Source organism: Heterocephalus glaber, unplaced genomic scaffold, assembly GCF_053883595.1.
Source record: "Heterocephalus glaber isolate CG9 unplaced genomic scaffold, H.glaber_assembly_v1.0 deba00000594, whole genome shotgun sequence".
In the NCBI taxonomy this organism is placed as follows: Eukaryota; Metazoa; Chordata; class Mammalia; order Rodentia; family Bathyergidae; genus Heterocephalus; species Heterocephalus glaber.
Window position 1 is genome coordinate 23,897,391 of NW_028258151.1, and position 19,087 is coordinate 23,916,477.

Here is a 19,087-nt window from a genome sequence, read left to right on the forward strand (position 1 = left end):
CACATCTCAGGGTTCAGCTTAAGAAGGTGGTTTGTGTAACACACAGCAGATACAGAATGCCTAAAATTAGTCCCTTGAAGGATTTTAACCTCTATACAGGCTCAAAGGAGAGGACAGAGGAAGCTTGGTGCGAGCAGTGGTGTAGGTAGGGTCATGTTTGGAGTGGAGCTCAGAGAGCTCGGTAAGTCACCAGGTCCGTTATTAGAAATGAGTCACTTGTGAGATGGGGCAAGCCAGCCTCAGTACCTTACTAAACTATCGGGAAGCAGGCAGACAACATACTCCCCTCTGGGAGAATAATCCTAATAATAATCACTAAAATTTGCATGCCCCTCTACAGTTTGCAAAGCACTTTCAGACCTGTGTTCTTCATTAGCAATATTGCTTATTGGACTAATTGCAAAAAGGATCAGGATTTGAGAGCACCTCATTTAGTGGTTTTTATCTATCTGTTAAGAGTAAAATCCTTTGTCAAAATGAAATCGTTCACACTACTGTAGTATATAAAACAGATATGAGTGGAACTTCTGTGGTAAGACAGGGACAGTGGAGGGGGACAGCCCACTTTCTTAAGCCTTTGGACTGAACTGTGTGACCTCTATGTCTGGTTCTGAAGGCTCCCCAAGGAACCTCCAGGTCCAATGTCTTGGAAATATTATTTCCCCCATTTCCCTCCCCTCCTCCAAACAAGCTGAAATCCCTGGAGGTCACAGGAGGTGTTCCAGGCCATTCCTTAGTGTTCTCCAGGAAACCTAAGAGGGCTGCTTTCCCACCTAGTTAGGGCCTCAGGCTCTAACTAGCAGCCAGTTGCCCCTAGTTGTTTCAGGAAAATGTCCTTATGGTCACCGCCAGCCTCAAGGACAGCTCTTCCCTGTTACTGGCAGCTTTCTCAAAGTGCTTGCTCTTCAGGTAAGAGTTCAGTGGCACTGTCTTCCTTTCAGACATGTAATCCTTTGAATCCAGACACACAAGCCACAGAGAGGTTAGGTAGTAGGTTAAGACAGTGATTTTCAGCCCCTAAACTCTCCATGAAAATGCAAGGTACTAGGCTCTCCCACCTGAAATATTTACCCTGGAGCAATGGTAAGGCTGTGAATGTATTAAACACCACCCAACTGCACACTTTAGAATGGATAAAATGGTAAAGTTTGTGTTATACTTATTTTAACATAATACTAGTTTTAGAAATTTACATTGGTCCCTTATGTGCTACAAGACCAAGTTCAATCTCCCTGAAACAGTTCACCATCTGGCCTCTATCTCTCTTGCCTTATCTTGCTGTCTTTCATTCAATCTCTTCATGTGATCTAATATTCAAGTCTTTTCCTATACTTGAAGGTTTTTAAACTACCTTCAAGTTCTTACTATATGCATCTATATACATACATCCAGCACTCTATATGTCCAGGACTTTCAAATTATTTCATATATTACTTACTATAGGCATCTATGTAGATATATCTAGTGCTTAATATGTGTGGGACTTTTGAGTCATTTAATCCTCACCAATTCTATGAAGCAGATACTATTACTAGGTCTATTTTATGTTTGAAGACATTGAGGTACATAAGGGCTCATTATCTTTTCAGAGTCATGCAACTAATAGGCAGCCAAGGCAGGATTTGGACCCAGGCATTTGGCTCCTGAAGCCTTGCTATTCTTCACCACAGACTACTGCCTGTGGATGACCTGTCTCCACTGTTTCATTGGAGGAATTCTTTCTCATCCTCTGGACCTGTCTAATGGATCACCTCACCTCCTTTGGGAAGTTTCCTTGGTGTTCTCCAGGAAAGAGTGTGACTCCCTTCTCTAGGACTACAAGACTGATAACACCCGAACATGCATTCAGTCATTTCTTGGTATCCATGGCAACCATGGGGGATTGGTCCCAGGACCTCCCCAAGCATACTGAAATCTGTGGAAGCTCAAGCCCCTTACATAAAAAAGGTGTAGTGTTTGTATAAAACCTACTTATAGCCTTCCATAGACCTTAAATCATCCCTAGATAACTTATCACGCACCTATTAATACAATGTAAATGCTATGTAAATAGTGCTTATACAGTATAGTTCAGGCAATAATGATTGTAAAAGTCCATATGTGTTCAGAACAGGTGCCATTTTTAAAACATTTTCTATCTGCAGATATGAAGGTCCAATGGTATTTTGCAGCACGTATTCTATTCTGAGTAACAGCCTCCTTCTGAGTCTGTTCCCTACCCCAGCACGAGATTCCTGAAGTCAAGGCCAAGTCTTATTTATACCTTACCACTCTTGGGCACTCACTACATGTTTTATGAATGGAGGTGTGAGTAGATGGCTGGGTACACTTTTCTAAATTTTTTTTCAGTAAATTACAAAATCTTACCTTGTCTGTGAAATTTCGGCATGGTTCCTTTGAGGGTCCTGCCACAGCCACTGATAACCACTTTCATTTTCTGTATATTTCATCAGGCAATGAGTCCATTTGGATTTACTTTTGGGAGTTTATATTAAAAATAAGCACTGCTCTTGATTTCCAAATATTAAATCAAAGCCTACTATAGGTAGATATGGAATGATGATTCCAAATGTGGGTTTTCATATTTTCAAAGTCAAAACACTTCCCTCAAAAAATGTGACAATATCTGTCCCTCTTTGAGATTTATGGGGTAGAATAGCTGGGGAGAAGTGGATTAATGTTTGCTTAGGAAGGAGTATGAATGAGAGCAAGTGAGAATGGATGGATGTGAGGGTGGATAAGAGGTTGAGTAAAATGATGAGTGGATATGTAGATGGAGTACAGAGGGTGGATGCCCTCAGTCTGTGAATGGATAAATGGAGAAGATGGTGTATGTATGATGGTTTATGAAGAGATGTGAAAAGAATGCATGAAATGATGGATGAGAAGTTGTGTGAGTGGATGAGTAGGAGAACTGGTGTTTGGATGGATGGATAAACAAAAGGATTCGTGGTTGGATTAGTGGATGATCAAGAAGATGGGTAGAAGGGGGTAGATACAGGAAGAATAGGGCATGTGGATGTGTAAGCCCTGGAAGAATCCAAGGAAAAGATGTGTAGATAGGTAGGTGGGTGGATGGGAGTGTATTTGGGAGGGTGAATGGGTGTGTGAGTGGGTGGAACAGAAAGGCGACATCCTGGGAGAGAATGGAGGATGAACACGTGGGTTGCTGGGCTAGTGATCCCTAGCTTTCTAGGAGCAGGAACAAAAATCCTCCTAAGCCAAATAAACTTCACTTCCCGCGGAGGGGAAGAAGAATCAGTTCTCCCTAGCTCTCCTCACTCCCCACCCTGGCCTGGAAAGCACCATTATCCTGGGCAGGACTTCCCCCACTGTCCCAGCTTCTCTCCCAGGATACCCAGCTGCCTGGGAAACCCAGACAATCATTCCCGAGCCTACTCAGAGAAATTTAGCGGGAAAGGAGAGGCCAGAGACTGAATCAGCTGGGCGAGGTTTCAGGACTCAGTCATTCTCCTTCAGGAGCCCGCCTTCCCGGGAGGGCGGGCGGGTAGAGGAAGCCGGGCCCCTGGGGCGCACAGCCGGGGGCGCTCGCGGGGTGGGGTGGTGTGCTCGACGCAGGCGCACTCGGGACAGACACCCCCCCCCCCCAATCTACAACTTCAAAACTTCTCTGGCTAGCGCAGCCAGGGCGCAGGGGCAGCGCCCAGGAAGGCTGGTGCGTCTTTAAACCGCTGCTGGCGGCTGAGTCACAGCCCCTCGCTTGGGTGTGTCCTTCGCTCGCTCCCTCCCTCTTAGGTCACTCTTTCACCCTTCGAGTTAAAACTGCCGCCAACTTCCGAGGCGGCCTCATTGCCCAGCGGCCACCAGCCTCGGACAGGTCTGGTCCGCCTTCCTCGCCCCGTCCTCTCGTGTCCCCGCGCATCGGGACCCTCCAGCCGCACACGCTTGCACTCTGGGTTCACTCGACACCATGGACAAGTTCTGGTGGCGCGCAGCCTGGGGACTCTGCCTCCTGCAGCTGAGCCTGGCCCAGGTCCACATCGGTGAGTGCCGCCGCGGCCGGGGCAGCGCGAGTGGGAGCCTGGGTAGCCTGGGTCCCGCAGGAGCCCCACAGTAGGAGCGGCCCGCGGGGAGGGACTGCAGTCAGGTGGGCGGCGAGCGACTTGGGCTCGGGGAAGCAAGGCTGGGGTTTGCTCTAAGCGTTCGGAGAGTTTGTTGGTGGTGAGCACTGTTTTCTTGTTAAAGGGAAAAGAGAAAGAGAGAAGAAAAGTTTGCCGGGCAGGCTGCCCGCGCGCAATCTTGGGTGAGGTCGCTAGGGCTGGAGCACATGGCAGAAAGTAACTGTACTGGCATTGCTCACAGCGCAGCAGCCGGTGCCTGGACTAACCGGCTCCCGTGCCCAAGGGCTGGCTGGGGCGGGGCAGGGATAGGGGCTGGCGGCCAGGTGGCCCCGGAGTCACACATGTGAGAGGCCTTGGCCATGAGCTTTCCAGAAGGGCCTCCTGGGAAGTGGCAAGGATGCGTCCCCACGGAACCTGGTTTCTGAAGCTCCCACAGTCTGCTCCTGTCCCTGACCACCTCAAGGCTTGTGGGAACTTGAACCAGCTCTGCGGAGAGATCCTGAGTATCTGTGGCTCCCGCCTGGGGCAGGGAGGACCCTTAGGTGACAGGGCCGGTTGCTCAGTCCTTGCCACCTCCTGGTATACCAATCAGCCTGGGGAAACCCAACAGTAAGTGGCTCCTGTTCCCTGCCAGGAAACCTCAGAGTGGGAGGGGATCCTGGATACCAGGGAGGTATCAGAAATCCAGAAATCCGGGCACCAAGGCTCCAGGTCCCATCCAAACCGCCTTGGTGGCTGTGGAGGGGAGGGGCTGTATGTGAGTTACTCCCACATGGCTCAACTCCAGGCAATCATTTTCTTTGTCCGTATATGAGGAGATAATTACATGGCCGATTTGCTTATCGCTAGCAAAATTAATTTTTCTTTTAAGAAGTGCCAGCAGGGTCATTAAGACAGCTCAGCCTATGGTTAATTCTACTCAGCAGTATTTATTAAACCCAGTTCTGGGGAAGCACCAAAAAAAAAATAAGCAAAAGACACAGTCCAGCCTGGGTACTCTAGAATGAGGATAGGTGGAGATCTAGAATGTTGATTCCTAATGCAGAAGCAGTACAAATAATAATAACAGCAAAAGTAGTAAGAGCTGCCGTTGATGGCAGCCTTTCACTGTTGCGGGCGCTCTGTGTATTATCTCATTTTACACTCACAAGGGCCAAATGAGAAGTGTCCTTGTTTACAGGAGATAAACTTAGGCTCAGAGAGGTTAAGTAACTTTTCGGTGTTCACACAGCCAGGGGTGGCACAGGATATGAACTCAGATTGATCAAGTCCCAAAGCCTAAGGCTTGGTCAAAAAAAGTTAGAATATAAGGGATGGGCAAAGTCAGAAAGGATTTCAGGGGAAGGGGAGTTCTGGTGGACCAGAGGCCATAGTAGAAGCTTCCAGAAGGGAACTGGAGCTCAAAAGGCAAAAACCATTGCACCTGGCTTCCTGGGAAGTGCGCTTTGTGTTCCCACCAGTGATGTCTTCTGCATTGTCTGAGGATTCAGACTCCTAACTCTGCCCAGTCTGTCTCCTTTTTCTTCTAAAGGGCCCCACCTGCAAATACTGGGTGTTGTCCTTACCCTCAGGCTTTCCTAGAGTCCAGCAAGCTTCCTTTTGCCTCGGAAAGGGTTTCTGTTATCATTTGGGCAGCATCGTTTGAAGGAAGCACAGGGAAGTATCAATGACTGCCTGACTTCCACTTTCATGCGCTTGTAAATTTGTTCGGAAGGAACTAAGACTGGAGAAGGCAACCTGACTTAGCAGAGGGCTTAGTTCTAGGTGGGCAGACTTGGGAGGAGAAAAGGAAAAGGGGGGAAATTCCTATTCCTGGAGTGGTGTGCTCTGGAAGACAAAGAGGAAACTTGGGGCTGAGTGGGGAGAGGAAGGCAGAGTGCAGTCTTTGTATCAGAAATCAACAAGTAAAAAATGGCCAAAGGTAGTTAAGGCACGTTGGATACAAAAACTCAAACAGTTGGAGAACAGGGATCTTGAAAGAGTCGTTGTATGTGTTTGTGCCCGGGGGGGTGGCTTTAGGTAGAGGGTCCCAGGGCTGAGTCCTCCTTTCCCCTCTGGTGAGAGGTCCTTGCTGGAGAACTGTATCTCTGGTGTTGAGAAAGAGGGGTGTGTCTGAGAGCCCTGAGGCTTGGGGTGGCAAGTACCTTTTTGCTGCCACTGGGAATTAGAGAGGCCTCCTTTGCTGGGAGTTAGAGATTTGGCTGTTTTCCCACGTGAAGAAACAAAGAAGCAAAGCTCCATCCTGCTGAGGTTAGCATGGGTGAATTCAGTTATTCCCTTGATATGCATTAGACATGGACTTCTTGCAAAATGTGGTGACGAGTATGTGTGTTGGAAAGCTGGCAGCTGGTGGGAAAAGGCTCCATTTTCTTTCAAAATACCCCATGCTGGACTGAATGAAATTCCTAATTTATGACAGATCCTCTAGCATTCATTCAAGAAATATTTTCCGATTCACTGTCATAGACTCAGAGACAGGGATTCTAAGGAGCATTTAGAAAAACCCCTTGTGTCTTTCTCAAGAGGAAGTTGACTGCAAGAGACGGGCTGGTGACTTCCCTTTTCTGGGACATGTTACGGTGTTAAAGCAGGGCACTTTTCACACATGCTGTCTCAGAAAAACCCTTGCCGTCCTAGGAGCCCTACCCCACTCCCTGCAGTTCGAGGAGGCAACATTTGTTTAATACCTTGAATACTATCTTGTACGCTCATTACAACTCTGCACAACATACCCAGTTGGAGTTTAACATAAGAATAATGATATCTGTGTCTTACCATAAAGCAAAGTGTACTTGAGAAATACTCTGTCTTGTTCCAAGGCTCCTAGTTCCTCCCGGAACATCACTAGCTGCTTAGGAGCACCCACTTTAAAGAGCCAGACACTCTGCTATTGCACCAGATGGTTCTATACAAAGCAGGGCCTGAAGTCCCTAGGAAATGCCACCTGCTGTGCACTGACTGTGCTAGGCCTTAAGCTATGGGGTTTGGGGTTTAGCATAGGTTCTCCTATGTAAGCCTCGTAATAGCCCTATATATTAGTATTTTAACTCCATCTTCCTGATAGAGAAATGGAGGTTCACTTAGGGAGATGAAGTCACTTGCTCCAGGCTGCAGTGGTCCACTTGGGATTCCCCATTGTCTACCCCACCCCCGTTGTCACTTCCATGCCTGCGCCCCTTCCATTCTGTGAGGAATTGCCATGGTTCCCCTGCCCTCCCTGTCCCCCGTGGCTGGCATAACCTGGCAGGAGGCTTCTCTCTCCACCCTCTGGCAGGCTGTGGACTCTTGGCTGTTCTGCCCTGCCCTGCCCTGTCCTGACCTGTCTCTTTCCAGGCTTGGCCACAGCTGTCAGAGATGCCAACCTAGTTATTTGGTGCTAAAATAAGTCAATTTCCTTATCAGAGTCCAGCTGCCCTTCTAGACATGCTCTCATTTGCAGGCTTGGAAAAAAGGGAGAGGTTGCTCCCCGTCTAAGAGACAAGTCAGGGCAATGCTCTCTGTCTAAAAATTGAGAAAGAGGCCTGCAGACTATCATGCTGGCCCTGCAGGCTTTTCAGATGCAGTGACCCACCCAGCCCCTTTGCGGCATGCTTATTAGCCAGTTCTGTGTGGCCCCAGTGAGGAAAAATCTTGAGGTCCTGGACAGTGGGCTGCCGTGGATCTCTGCAAAAGTCATGAGGCCACCTAAGCAAGGTTTCAAATCAGCCTGTGGTGTTAGGGGCTTCTGGGCTGAGGTCCCTTAGTGAGAAGAGGTAGTGAGAGGCGAGCTGGGCCTCTGCAGGGGTCGGTCCTGGGGCTGAGGACAAGATACAAACCACAGTTGTGTTTCCCCAGCACCTCCATTTTGGCCCACTCCACCCAGAGCCCGAGAAGGAAGTGATTCTTGGGAAAGAATGAGCTGAAGCAGGTGGCAGACGGTCAACATAGTTTTCATGAGGGATCTTTTCTATCTCAGAGAGAAATTCTGAGGATTTGCACAGTGAGAAGCTGATGACTCAGTTTCCTTTGTGTCTCTGCTTGAATGAGGACAAGGATGCTCTTTGGGGAAGAGCTGGTGCCTTCCACTTGAAATTCAGGCTCCACTTTTCACTCAGCAAGTGAAATTGTTCTTAAAAAGCATAGTACCAGCCAGGTGTGGTGGAACAAGCCTGCAATCCCAGTACTCAGGGAGGCCGAGGCAGAAGAATTGAAAGTTTGAGCCAAGCCCAAGCAGCTTAGGAAGATCCTTTTGCAACATAAAAAAAAATCAAAAGAGGGCTGGGGATGTAGCTCAGTGCAAAGGCTCTGTGATTAATCCCCAGTATGAAAAAGAAGCCATACTTTCTCTAAACCAGCCAACAGGCCAACAAATGCAAAGTCAGCCTCATTTGCCAGAGGAATGAATGGGGTAATTCTCTTCTCTCTGTCTTCTACAGCCCTGTGAGATCCCCTTAATGCCAGGGACTGGGTTTGTGATCTTTGGTGATGGAGGCATGGCTTTGGGCAGGGCTGAGGAGAGGGCTTGGCCATCCAGCTACCCGAGCTCAGCTGTCTGTTTGTGGCTTGAGTGGCTATGGCTGAGGATGCCTGTCTGAGGACAGGGTTACTAGATAGTTGGGCTGAGAAGGGAGAGGGAGCCAGGAACGATGATGACACCACCCCTAAATTTAAGTTTCAAAATGAAACACTCCCCAGCAGTGCCCAGCTTGCAAGTCTAATGATGTGGGAGTTGCGGATCTGAAGTTGGAATCCTTGGGTGAGAGACCCACACCCACCAGACCCCCATGCCTGCTTCTGCAGAGTGGTGGTAGCTGGGAGAGAAGCAGAAGGGCCTCTCAGAAGATTCTGGCTGTCTTCAGTGTGTCTCTGAGTAATCAGGCAGCTGCTATCCAACATGGTGATGCTGCAGGTCCTGAAGGGATAGAGCCACAGGGAAGCCTGATGCCCAGCAGAAAGCCACATGGCACCCTTTGCTCAAGCTTGCCCAGTGGAAGTTGCCCACAGTGGGCAGGTCCTGCCTCTCATGGAGCACTTGCCCAGGGAGACTCTGAGACACGGAGTCAAATGCAGAAGGAGAGGCTGAACACTGTGGAGGGGACAAACGCTCAAGGAACCAGATCTACCTAAGTCTGAGGTACACTGGCTGACTGGGTGTGTCCTCCTGAGGCAAGTGTCCCTCTTAAGTGCAAGTGTGAGCAGACAGATTGAAGGTAGATGGGGATGGGCTGAGTCATCAAGGAGATGTTTTGCACAGCGCAAGTCCTGAAACCCTTCCTTGGGTCTTCACCTTTTGAGAGTAAAGGTTGATTGCAAAACTCCAAGTTGGGAGAGAGATTGTCTACATGTTGAGTAATTTTGAGCATTTACTGTGGTATCATTGCAAGTTTCCTTGAAACTGAAAGTAAATTTTTACCCCCTGAGCTTTTGCACCTTTTGCGCTGCTTTTTTTGTGGCTAGTTAACATTTCTGAGTTACCATCATACTATTAATAATAACAGCAAACATAGAGTGTTGACTATATGCCAGCACCATAGAATGATGTTTCCTATACATAACTTACTTAATCCATGCACCAACCCCAGGAAGATAGTCTTGCTATTACCCCTCTTTTACATATAAGGAAAATAAGCCACAGAATCACCAAGGAGACAGTTTGTACAACTGATAGAATTTAAGTAACTTGACCAAGGCCAAGGATTCAAGCCCAAGTGAACTGGCAACAGAGTTAAGTGCACTTAGTAACTATTTTGCAATGTTTTCCTTGGTATATTAAGATGTCAGGGCACTCTAGAAACCTGGATGGTTATATATGGTAGGTAGTACCCTGGTTGTTTTCAAGAACTCCATTTAGGAATCTCGTTGTGGATGGGTTATAACACCCATAGAGCTGGGTTTGCCTTCCCTTTTTAAACATTTTGTCAGAGGAGTGGACTGGTATCGAAAAAATGAAGGAGAAAGAAGTTGTAATGGAAACTTCTTTCCATTCACACTCTGAGTGGCTCATTCATTCCGATCCCTGAATAGAAGTTCTGCTCTCCTCTATGTGATGGGGAATTGGGAAGGAGTAGGACAGAAAGGGATGGTAAATTGAGTTGCTTGTTCATTATCATCTGATTCTCACCCGGATGGAAGGTGGAGGTTGCTCATCAGTATTTCTCTATTATCTAGAACTGTGGCTTGTGATTGACAAAACTGGGAAATGAACTAACTCAATAGCAGCAAAATATTTGTCCTCTGTTTAATGGTCCTTGGTTCCAGAATCTTCTCTCTAGTAGTTAGAATTGAGAGGAAGTAAGGGAAACTAAGTCTGAGGCAGCAGGCCATCTGGACACAGGCTACATACATCAGTGCACAAAGGATTTAGCTCAAGCTAGAAGGCTGTTGTTGCCTTCTCCCCAGCCCAAACCAGATGACCTGGCATCCGTGTGGCCTGGAAGGTGAATGTCACATCAGAAAGCAAGTGAGGTTTTTTTCTGGGTACCTCTAACTGACAAACAAGCTACCCAGGAAGGAAAGAGGCAAAGTGTCTTGGGTACATCTGACTCAGTCTGTAGGAGGAGGTTCAGGCTTTTAGCCTGGGGACAGGGACTTAGTGAGATTCGTTATCTGCTTAAATTTCAGTGCATCTCTTTCCACTTAGCAGGCCTGCCATGCCTTCTAGAAGGAACCACACAGCAGCCACAGAACTAGTCAGCATTTTTTTCTACTTCCTCTTTCTAAGGTATCAGGGTGACAACTGTAAAGCTTCTTCACAAGTGATCACTGAGTTAAGTGTGCAAATTAAGAGGCCAGGGAGAGATGTACAGTGCCATGTGTCCAATACCTGCCTTTGATCTAGAAGGTCATTTCTGCCGGTAACCCTGACCCTAATCTTTGTAAAGTCTGAAAGCATTAAGTGAGTATCTACCATAAGGCAATCATAACCATTGCCAGTGCTGACGGTGGCCCATCCAAGAGGCAGAGTACAACAGAGCTGAGTACCCTCATGCAGCCTGCAGACCAGTTGATGTCAGTCCTGCAGCCACCTTGAGTTGCAAGGTCTGTACCTGCAAGGGGAAGGACAGGGGCTCAGGAAACCCATAAAGGTGCAATCATACATGCAGAGAAGAGTTTGGAGAAGAAATCTCCAGCCTGGAGGTTTGCCTTTGCATTGGATCCCCTGTGTGGGGATTAGTTGTTTTCATGATACCAGCCTTAGAGGTCATCAGACTTATCTCTTTAAGCTCCCCTAAGTGACTTTTACTTTCCTCTGTTGCTCACTAGTTGTTTCTATTGATAATTCACAAAAACTCCTCAAGCTTTTCTCCATTTAAAAGCTCAAGGGTTACCTCACAGCTATGTAATGGCTCTCAAGGTCCTTAAGATGAAGCCCGTGGCCTGTGTGCATTTTTGTATCCACTATAACTCTCTGCTGTCAGCACAATCCCTCAACTCTAGTAAGTTGTTACGGTTTAGGTCTCATGTGTTCAGGAGGTGGGGTCTGGTTGGACATGGGTCCCTGGGGATGTGATTTGGAAGGGTCTCTCTCTGTTCTGTGCTTCCTGGCTGCCACAACATGAGCAACTTTCCTCAATGGCAGGCCCTTCCACCATGCCATTTCTGCATTTGAGCCTGCCAACCACGGACTGAAACTTCTGAAACTGTGAGCCAAAATAAACCCCTCCTCCTTTAAGTTGTGGATGTCTGGTATTGTGTCTCAGGGATGAGAAAGTGATGAAGACATAAGTGCTCAATAAGTATTTAGATGGTTGACTAAATGAATACAGTTTCTAGACTTAACTAGCAAAGCAAAACTCCATCATTTACCATTTGTGATTTTTATAGTTCTGCCGACTTTTTTGCCCGCCCCCCGCCCCTCTTTCTCCCTGGTATGTAGGAAAAACATTCTTTTTTCTAGTGAAATTCTCAAGCTTCTTTTAAATTTCCTTTCTCGGCACTATTTCCAGTTTGAGTGGATCCTTCCTTCATGAAGTTTGACATGTCAGGCAAGGCAAGAAAGAAAAGAACTCACTAGGTTTTGTCTAGTAGAACAGGGATCTTGATTTCCTTTAGGTCTGGCTGCTTGTATGCCTTAGTCCTTAGCATCAAATCTGTCCTCATGTATAAAGAACACTGAACCTCAAAGTCATGTTCTCTGTAATACTAAAAAAAAAAAAAAGACATTGGCATTTTGGTCAGTATGCTAAAAGGAAAAAAAAAAAGAATAGCAATGTTTCTTTCAGCTAGTGGCTTAAAGACCTTCCAGACCAAAGATCATATAGATATAAGTGTATGCTTAGTGAGAGTACAGGATGTAACTGTCTGAAGTGAGAATAAGGAAGCTGAGCTTTGGAGCAAGGTAACACAGAAGGTGTCAGGGCTATGAGACAACCAGACTTCCAGCTGATTCCCTTCTCTGCTACTCAAGCATCATGAAATGAGGCAGTCACACATGGTGTCTAAAATGATCTATAGCACATAATTTCTAAGCTATGTATATAATTCACAGAAAGTATCATAAGAATAAACATGATTATGTTATATTTCAGTTCCTCTCTTGTACTAGTTCATTATTGGATGCTGAGCAAACGCCTTTACCTCTGTTTGTCTTCTTTTTTCCATGTGTGAACTGAGAAAGCTGCATTTGAAGTGTTCTCTGAAGTCCTTTCCAGGCCTTGTGGTCGATGAATTCACCATTCTTTGGGCCTTTAATACTTAAGATTCATAAAACTTAATGGAAAGAATAACAATACTATAGCACAGGGCCTGGTTTGTATTAAATGTCAGAAGTGAATTATTAATCTATGCCAGAAACAAGCATATGGACCCAGTTAACACTGTAAACTTCAGTGGGCAAAAGTGACTCCTAGGGACGAATTGCTTTGCCCATATGCCACCAAATCCTCTTACCACCTGGAGAGTGAGCAGATAAAGAAGCTCGGGTCAGAGAAGGTAACAACACGTTCCAGTCACACAGCTAACACCATAGGAAGCCAGCCCTGGGATTACCTGCAAGATCTGAATGCAGTGTCTTTTGCTTTAAATTGTACTTCAAAAAAACATTGCTTCAAGTAGCCAGAAGAGCCAGCCTCTGAAGAGGAGAAAAGATTGTGTCCTTTATTCTTGAAGTTCATAAGCACCTTGAATTTTGCAGCTTTCCTCAAGAAGCCCCTGCAACACTTTGGTGCAAAGTGAAGTACTTAGAGGGTGTATTCTAGTATTGTATGAAAAACAACATGAGAGTCTTAAATGTAAAGAATAAAAAAGAAAAACAAAATAAAAATTACATGCACAAAGAAAATCCTGTCCAGGCACTGAGAAAGACAGCCCTGTGAAATGGCAAGTTGCAGCTTCTACTGAGAGCCTTTTAGATTTCTGCTAAAGTCCCACCCACCCACCCAATCAAAATCAGAGAAATGCTTGCTGCTGGGGGGTGGGAGGGAAGGAAATCATAAAGACCGCTTTACTAAGGAGTTTCTCAGAGTGGGTTTGAAATGAAATCCCCTATCTGATTCCACCTTTCTGTGAGTCACTGAAAGTCTTCAGTCAGATCAAAGATCATTCTGGTTGTTCCCACTTCATACCTGTTTGGAATAATCTGACCACTAGTTGAAATTAAATCCCATATGGCTTAGGGTCTCCTGTCATATACAATGCCTTTAATTACTGTTGAATATGATTCAGTTGTATCTCCAGCCAATCACACAGACACAAGTACTGGAGAAGTGAGAACCCACACACAACCAGCAGAGGTTTAGCGTTTCTCCCTTTTAGTCACAGGATGACAGTGGGCAGGGACCTTTCCTTGTTGGTTGCTTCTGCTTCTCCAATTATAAAATGTGGATGAACTGACCAATTCAATTTATTAAAATATATTATGTGGTTGGTACTCTGGAAAGATGTAAGGAAGGTGGAAGAGCTAGTGTCTTTGGAGATCTTATGGTTTAGTGGGAGAAGTTAAACAGATAAAAGAATGATATAAGAGAAAATATAACTGAGAATTGGGAGGTCAGAAAAAATAAACAGACATCTCTGTGAACTGCAATTATATGGGAAGACTTTGAGGAATTTGACTTGAGTAATTTCTTTCTACCAGTGTAGAAAGAAGATTGATACAAAGAGATGAAAGGAGAAAAACTCCAGAGAAAAGACAAACATGAATATGGTTTGACTGGGGCCAGAAGAGGGGTGGCCCACCTAGATAAGAGTGTCTATGTGAGGGATAAGGTTGGAGAGGTGCCAGGTAATCAAATAATTATGGCACCTTCTACAAGATTCAGTTATTCCGCCCCAAAGACTCAGAAGTTCTCATGACTCACTCTGTCAGACAATGCTAGCAGAGTTCAGAAACAGGCCAGCCCCAATATTGGTTAAGATAGAACACTGACAATCTTACCTGAGTTGGAGAGCGGCAACTTAAGTGAATCCCAAACAAATCTCACAGCAAAAATAGTAAATAAATTTCATCTCATGTAATACTTCCCATTGATTACTAGAGGCTGCCTGAAGTACTATACTAAGAAGCCAAACATTGACTCTTTTACAGAGAGTGCTGTGATCCATTAGTAATGTCTGCTTTGGGCAAAATATGGAGGTCTTGATCCCTCTGTGTCACTGGCTATCACTATAGTATAGCAGCAGCTTTCTCCAGTTTATGCTTTTGATAGTTGTTTGTAGAATCTTTTGGGAATGTAGCCATTCAGGAATCTAGCCAACTAACCATCTGGTACACTTCCCTTCCTTTCTGAACAGTGAGTATAGTCTCTTATGCAGAGTATGAGTTCAGTCACTTGTGCTTTCTCTTATGATTCACTTCTATTCTGTTTTCCCATCACCCCAAGTGAATATAGATGCTCAGAGGCAGGGATCTCTTCTGTTTGAACAAGGGCCAGACTTCCTGGCAAAGACCTCCTTTTCTACATCACCTTCTCCATCTGCAAACTGAGAAGACAAAAATGATGCCTCACTCATGAGGGTGACAGGACAAAGAACTAGCTAATGTGAAGAAAGTCTTTGAAGATGAAAGAGTTGTATGTGCATGTTAATTACAACTTTTATCAGCCCTGGAGTCTCTGCATTCTCAGCTGCCACTGGAAGCTCTTCTATGCCTTCAATATGCAAAAATAGCTGCATTCCACAGACTGGCCCCATTTGGGTCCTGCTCTGAGAATCCAAGTCAAGAAAGCTGAATTCTGAGCTCAGGCTGGCCAGCCCACATTGGGCCACTCAAGTTTCCCACTACTCATCTCCAAGAGAAAAAGTAGGCTCACTACCTGGGCAGGTAAGATAAGAGAGGAACCAAGGTATAAACAAAAGGCTCCATCAAGAGTCTACTAGAAATACCCCATGGGTAAGATTAGGACACTCTGCTCTAATTCCCACCCTGTGAAAGCCTAATTGTGTGACCTTGGGCTATTGGCTTTATCTGTCTAGTGTTTCAATATACTGTATGAACTACCTGGGGATAATAATCCCTCTGCCTCTCCTAGACCTCTCCACCTTTGCCTGCTGGTGTGAAAGTGTTTTGTGCTGTTAGGCAGAAGCACGTGATGTAAAACTACAAGGTTCCATTATTACCTGAGGTAACTCTCACCTTATCTATGTCTCCTGTTGCTAGTTGACCCCAATCGTTGAAACTGTATTCTTTGGAATGCTCACCAATCTTAGACCTGCCATTCCCTCCTTATCTAAGAGGGTCCAGTATTGACTCAGGCTTCTTGGTTGTGCCATTTCCTGAGGAATGTGAATGCATTCAGGCTGCCAGGGGACTGGAGTTCTCTGCCAATATGAGTCTCAATGCCTTTGCTAGGGTACTCAATGAAAGTTCTAGGAGCAGGGGTAGTTATCTAATATTTTTCTAGAACTGATGGGTTGACAAAGAAGGTGCAGGCTGAACTGGACCCATATAACAGTAACTAAGAAGAAGTGGAGAAATAGAGGAAGAGCCCTAAGAGAGAAGTTATCATGGTCCAGTGACCAAAAGCCAAACCATGTCAGAATGGAAAGAGTGTTAGGAATTATTGAATAGAAAATGGAAAGAAGTCTTGAGGACTTCAAGTGTCTTGTCCAAGGTCATACCACTAGTTAGGAGCCAAACCTTGGTCTTCTGACTTCTAGGCTAGTACCCTTTCCATTTTACCCTTTGAAGGGATAGAAAAAAAGGTCTGGAGTCCAAAAAGAAAAGAAGATAAAAGGAGCTGTGTTTTAGTGGCACCATGGGAAATGGAATGATTACACCTTTCTGGAGTGTAATCTTCCTGCATTGGACCTGCTTGTGTATATCAATATTTGCTGTTATTTTGGTCTTGTTTGAGTTAATGAGCATTTGGAACCAACAAGCCTAAAGCGTCCTGGCCTGGGCTTTGCCCAGCTGAGTAATTCAATGAGTTAAGTCAACAATCAATGGTTTGCAAATGAACAACTGTTCACTCACAACATCTGAATGAACATCATATGTATTATGTTCTGTGAGGCACTGGGAACACAACTTTAAGCCAGAGAGGCACCATCTCTTCCCTCACAGAACTTATAGTCTATCTAGGGAGATAGACATTAAATAACTAATGAGCCCTTATTTAATTATACTTGTGGTAAGTGCTATGAAGGAGAAGCACAAGATTTTGTGAGAGCATCTAACAGAGAGACCTCATGTGACCTAGGGCCCTTGACACCCATAGGATTAGTACCATTAACTATGTCTTCAGGGTTCCCACTCTTCCTTGAGGACCCGCTGGTTGGATTTCTTCGAACCCCTTCAGCTCTCAAAGTGAGGAACAGTCTGGTGGGTGGAGCAAAGCTCTACACAGCAGCTCTAGGTAAACCACCTCCTCTTCTGGCCGCCTCTCCCTTGGGTCCTCTGTGTAAGACAGCAAGAAAAACAAAACCATGAAAGCTACTGGTTTATCATGTCTTCCTTGCGGTAGACAGTGGTGGGAAGAGAATCTCGGAGCAGCTGACTCAGGCTTTTCAAAGCACATGTTGGAGCAGAGGAACCCAAATTCTGGAGAAACAAGAAGTGCCACCTGGTGTAAACGTGATTTTAAGCCATAGGAGAAAATTCATACTTTACGTAGATATCTTGAACGTTAAGCCTTGGTTTAGGGTTGAAACTTAGCCATTTTGGAAGTTTCTTGATCTTGTGATTGAGGCTTGGACCCAGGGCTTGATTGGCATGTGTGTATGAGGTGGTTTTCTTGATGCCTTCCAGTGGTCATGCAGGTACATTAGTGGCTCCAGGGAAGAAGGGATGGTCAAAAACTCTAGGGTGTGGATGTCCAGCCATTTGGCTACAGGCACCTAACTGCTTTATCTCCTTGACTGTTAGTGACTTCTTGGAGATGATGATATTAGATTCTTTCAGAAAGTAATGTGGATGTGCTGAAGAAACAAACAAACAAAAATCATTAAAGATACTTTCAAATGCACAGGTAATAATAAAAATATTTAACAGTTAGTAGAATAGAAGTGAAAGCTAATCTGTATGTTGCTTTGTCAACAACTGTGTCTGGTGAGTGAGAATAGATTCAAAGTTATTCCCCCCATGGTGATGACAATAATATCCTTCTCATCCACTGTTACTCAGATGTGCTTTCTTGAATAGGAGAGATAGGAATGGAGTTACAGCTGTCTGGACTGAACATAAGCTACTACTCATCTATGCATCAAACCATGAGATGTCATCCATCAAATATAATTTTGTATATCCATATCAGTGCATACCAGCTGAATCTCAGAACAGTCCACTCTCATAAAATATTATCTCCCACAACAAGAAGTCTGGGGATAGACTTCCAGGAACTCAGTAATATTGTCAAGATCTAGGTTATTTTCCCCCAAATTTCCACTCTGCTGCCCTATTTTCTTCCTTCTGTTTGCCTTCCACATTTTCCCCAAAAGACTCAAAGCTACAAGCATGTTGAGCATCCTTTGAAAACAGTTAATATTCAACAGCAGAAGACGGGGAAGGCTTATTTACAAACACCTCTACACCTCTTCTCAACATAAGGAATGGCTTTTCCAGAAGTCCTCAATCCACTCATCTTTGCTTCTCTTTGAACGAATAGAATCTCACGCCTACACCTAACCCATGACAGCCAAAGAGATCTCAGACCACTGTCCTTGACTTAGACTAGTCCTGATTCATCCACTGGAGTTGGGAGTCTGGACCTCCCCTTCCCTGAAGCACAAGCTCAATGTTTCTGGTCAAAACTTGGGTCTAGTTGGAAGAACTTTGGTGCACTGGTAACAAAGTCTGTTACAATGAGTACAGCTGCCACCTGGTAGAGTTATGGTGTGAGACTTTTGTATGGGATAGAGAAAAAAGGTAAACCTAAGGTCTAGTTTTCCTAAGCCACATCCTCCACCTTTTTCTGAGAAGACACATTTTGTCATAGAATTCACACGGGAGACACACTACAACTCGAGGCCAACATCATCTGTGGTTTTTCTCAGTCATACTAGCTATAAACTTATTCTTTTATCTCTCCCATAAACGGAAGTAATATCCAGAAATAACCTGCAATTTGTTATAATTTGCAAGAACTAGCCCATCTTTTGCATACTTGAGCACATTACTATTACTGTAATCTCATTACTTGCAACTCAGCACTGTTGGAGCTATACCATGCCTGAGGACAACTACTCTGCAATGATCCATTAAAAAAAAAAAGAATTGCTATGACCTTGGATGAGCATCTCTTCCTGTAAATTATGCAATGATGATCCCCAAGGGAAAGAGCTGGCTTCCCCTTTCTATTACACTTTTCTACTAGAGTGTTTCAATGCATGTAAAGTGTTTTCAGCTCCATTATCTAATCCAGTCTTCACGTTAACTTTGTGGTTGGCATTATTATCTTTTCATGTAGGAGAAAGTTTAATGACTTTCCCAAGGTTATTAAAGGTCAAAGTGATAGATAATAAGTGTAGATTCAGTATTTGAATTGTAGTGTTCAACCCCCATCAACCCCCAGAGCCGATGTCCGTGTTACACTGGCTTTCATTGGGCCTGATTTGATTTTAAGGAATCTTGAGTTGACTTTTGAATTTTA

General features: G+C 45.1%; 1 protein-coding gene across 14 annotated transcripts in view; it reads left to right on the forward strand.

Moving 5' to 3' along the window:
- Window positions 1-3,610: 3,610 nt before the first annotated feature.
- Cd44 (CD44 molecule (IN blood group)) overlaps window positions 3,611-19,087 on the forward strand; it is an 86,576-nt gene continuing 71,099 nt past the window's right edge. For 13 of the 14 annotated variants that reach the window (XM_013074934.3, XM_021264358.2, XM_021264361.2 and 10 more), the window contains exon 1: window positions 3,623-4,004. In XM_013074934.3, the coding sequence (XP_012930388.1) occupies window positions 3,932-4,004 (73 nt within the window). In that variant the 5' untranslated portion in view covers window positions 3,623-3,931. Of the gene's footprint in view, window positions 4,005-19,087 lie in introns of all 14 variants that reach the window. The other variant, XM_013074940.3, reaches the window with a different exon arrangement.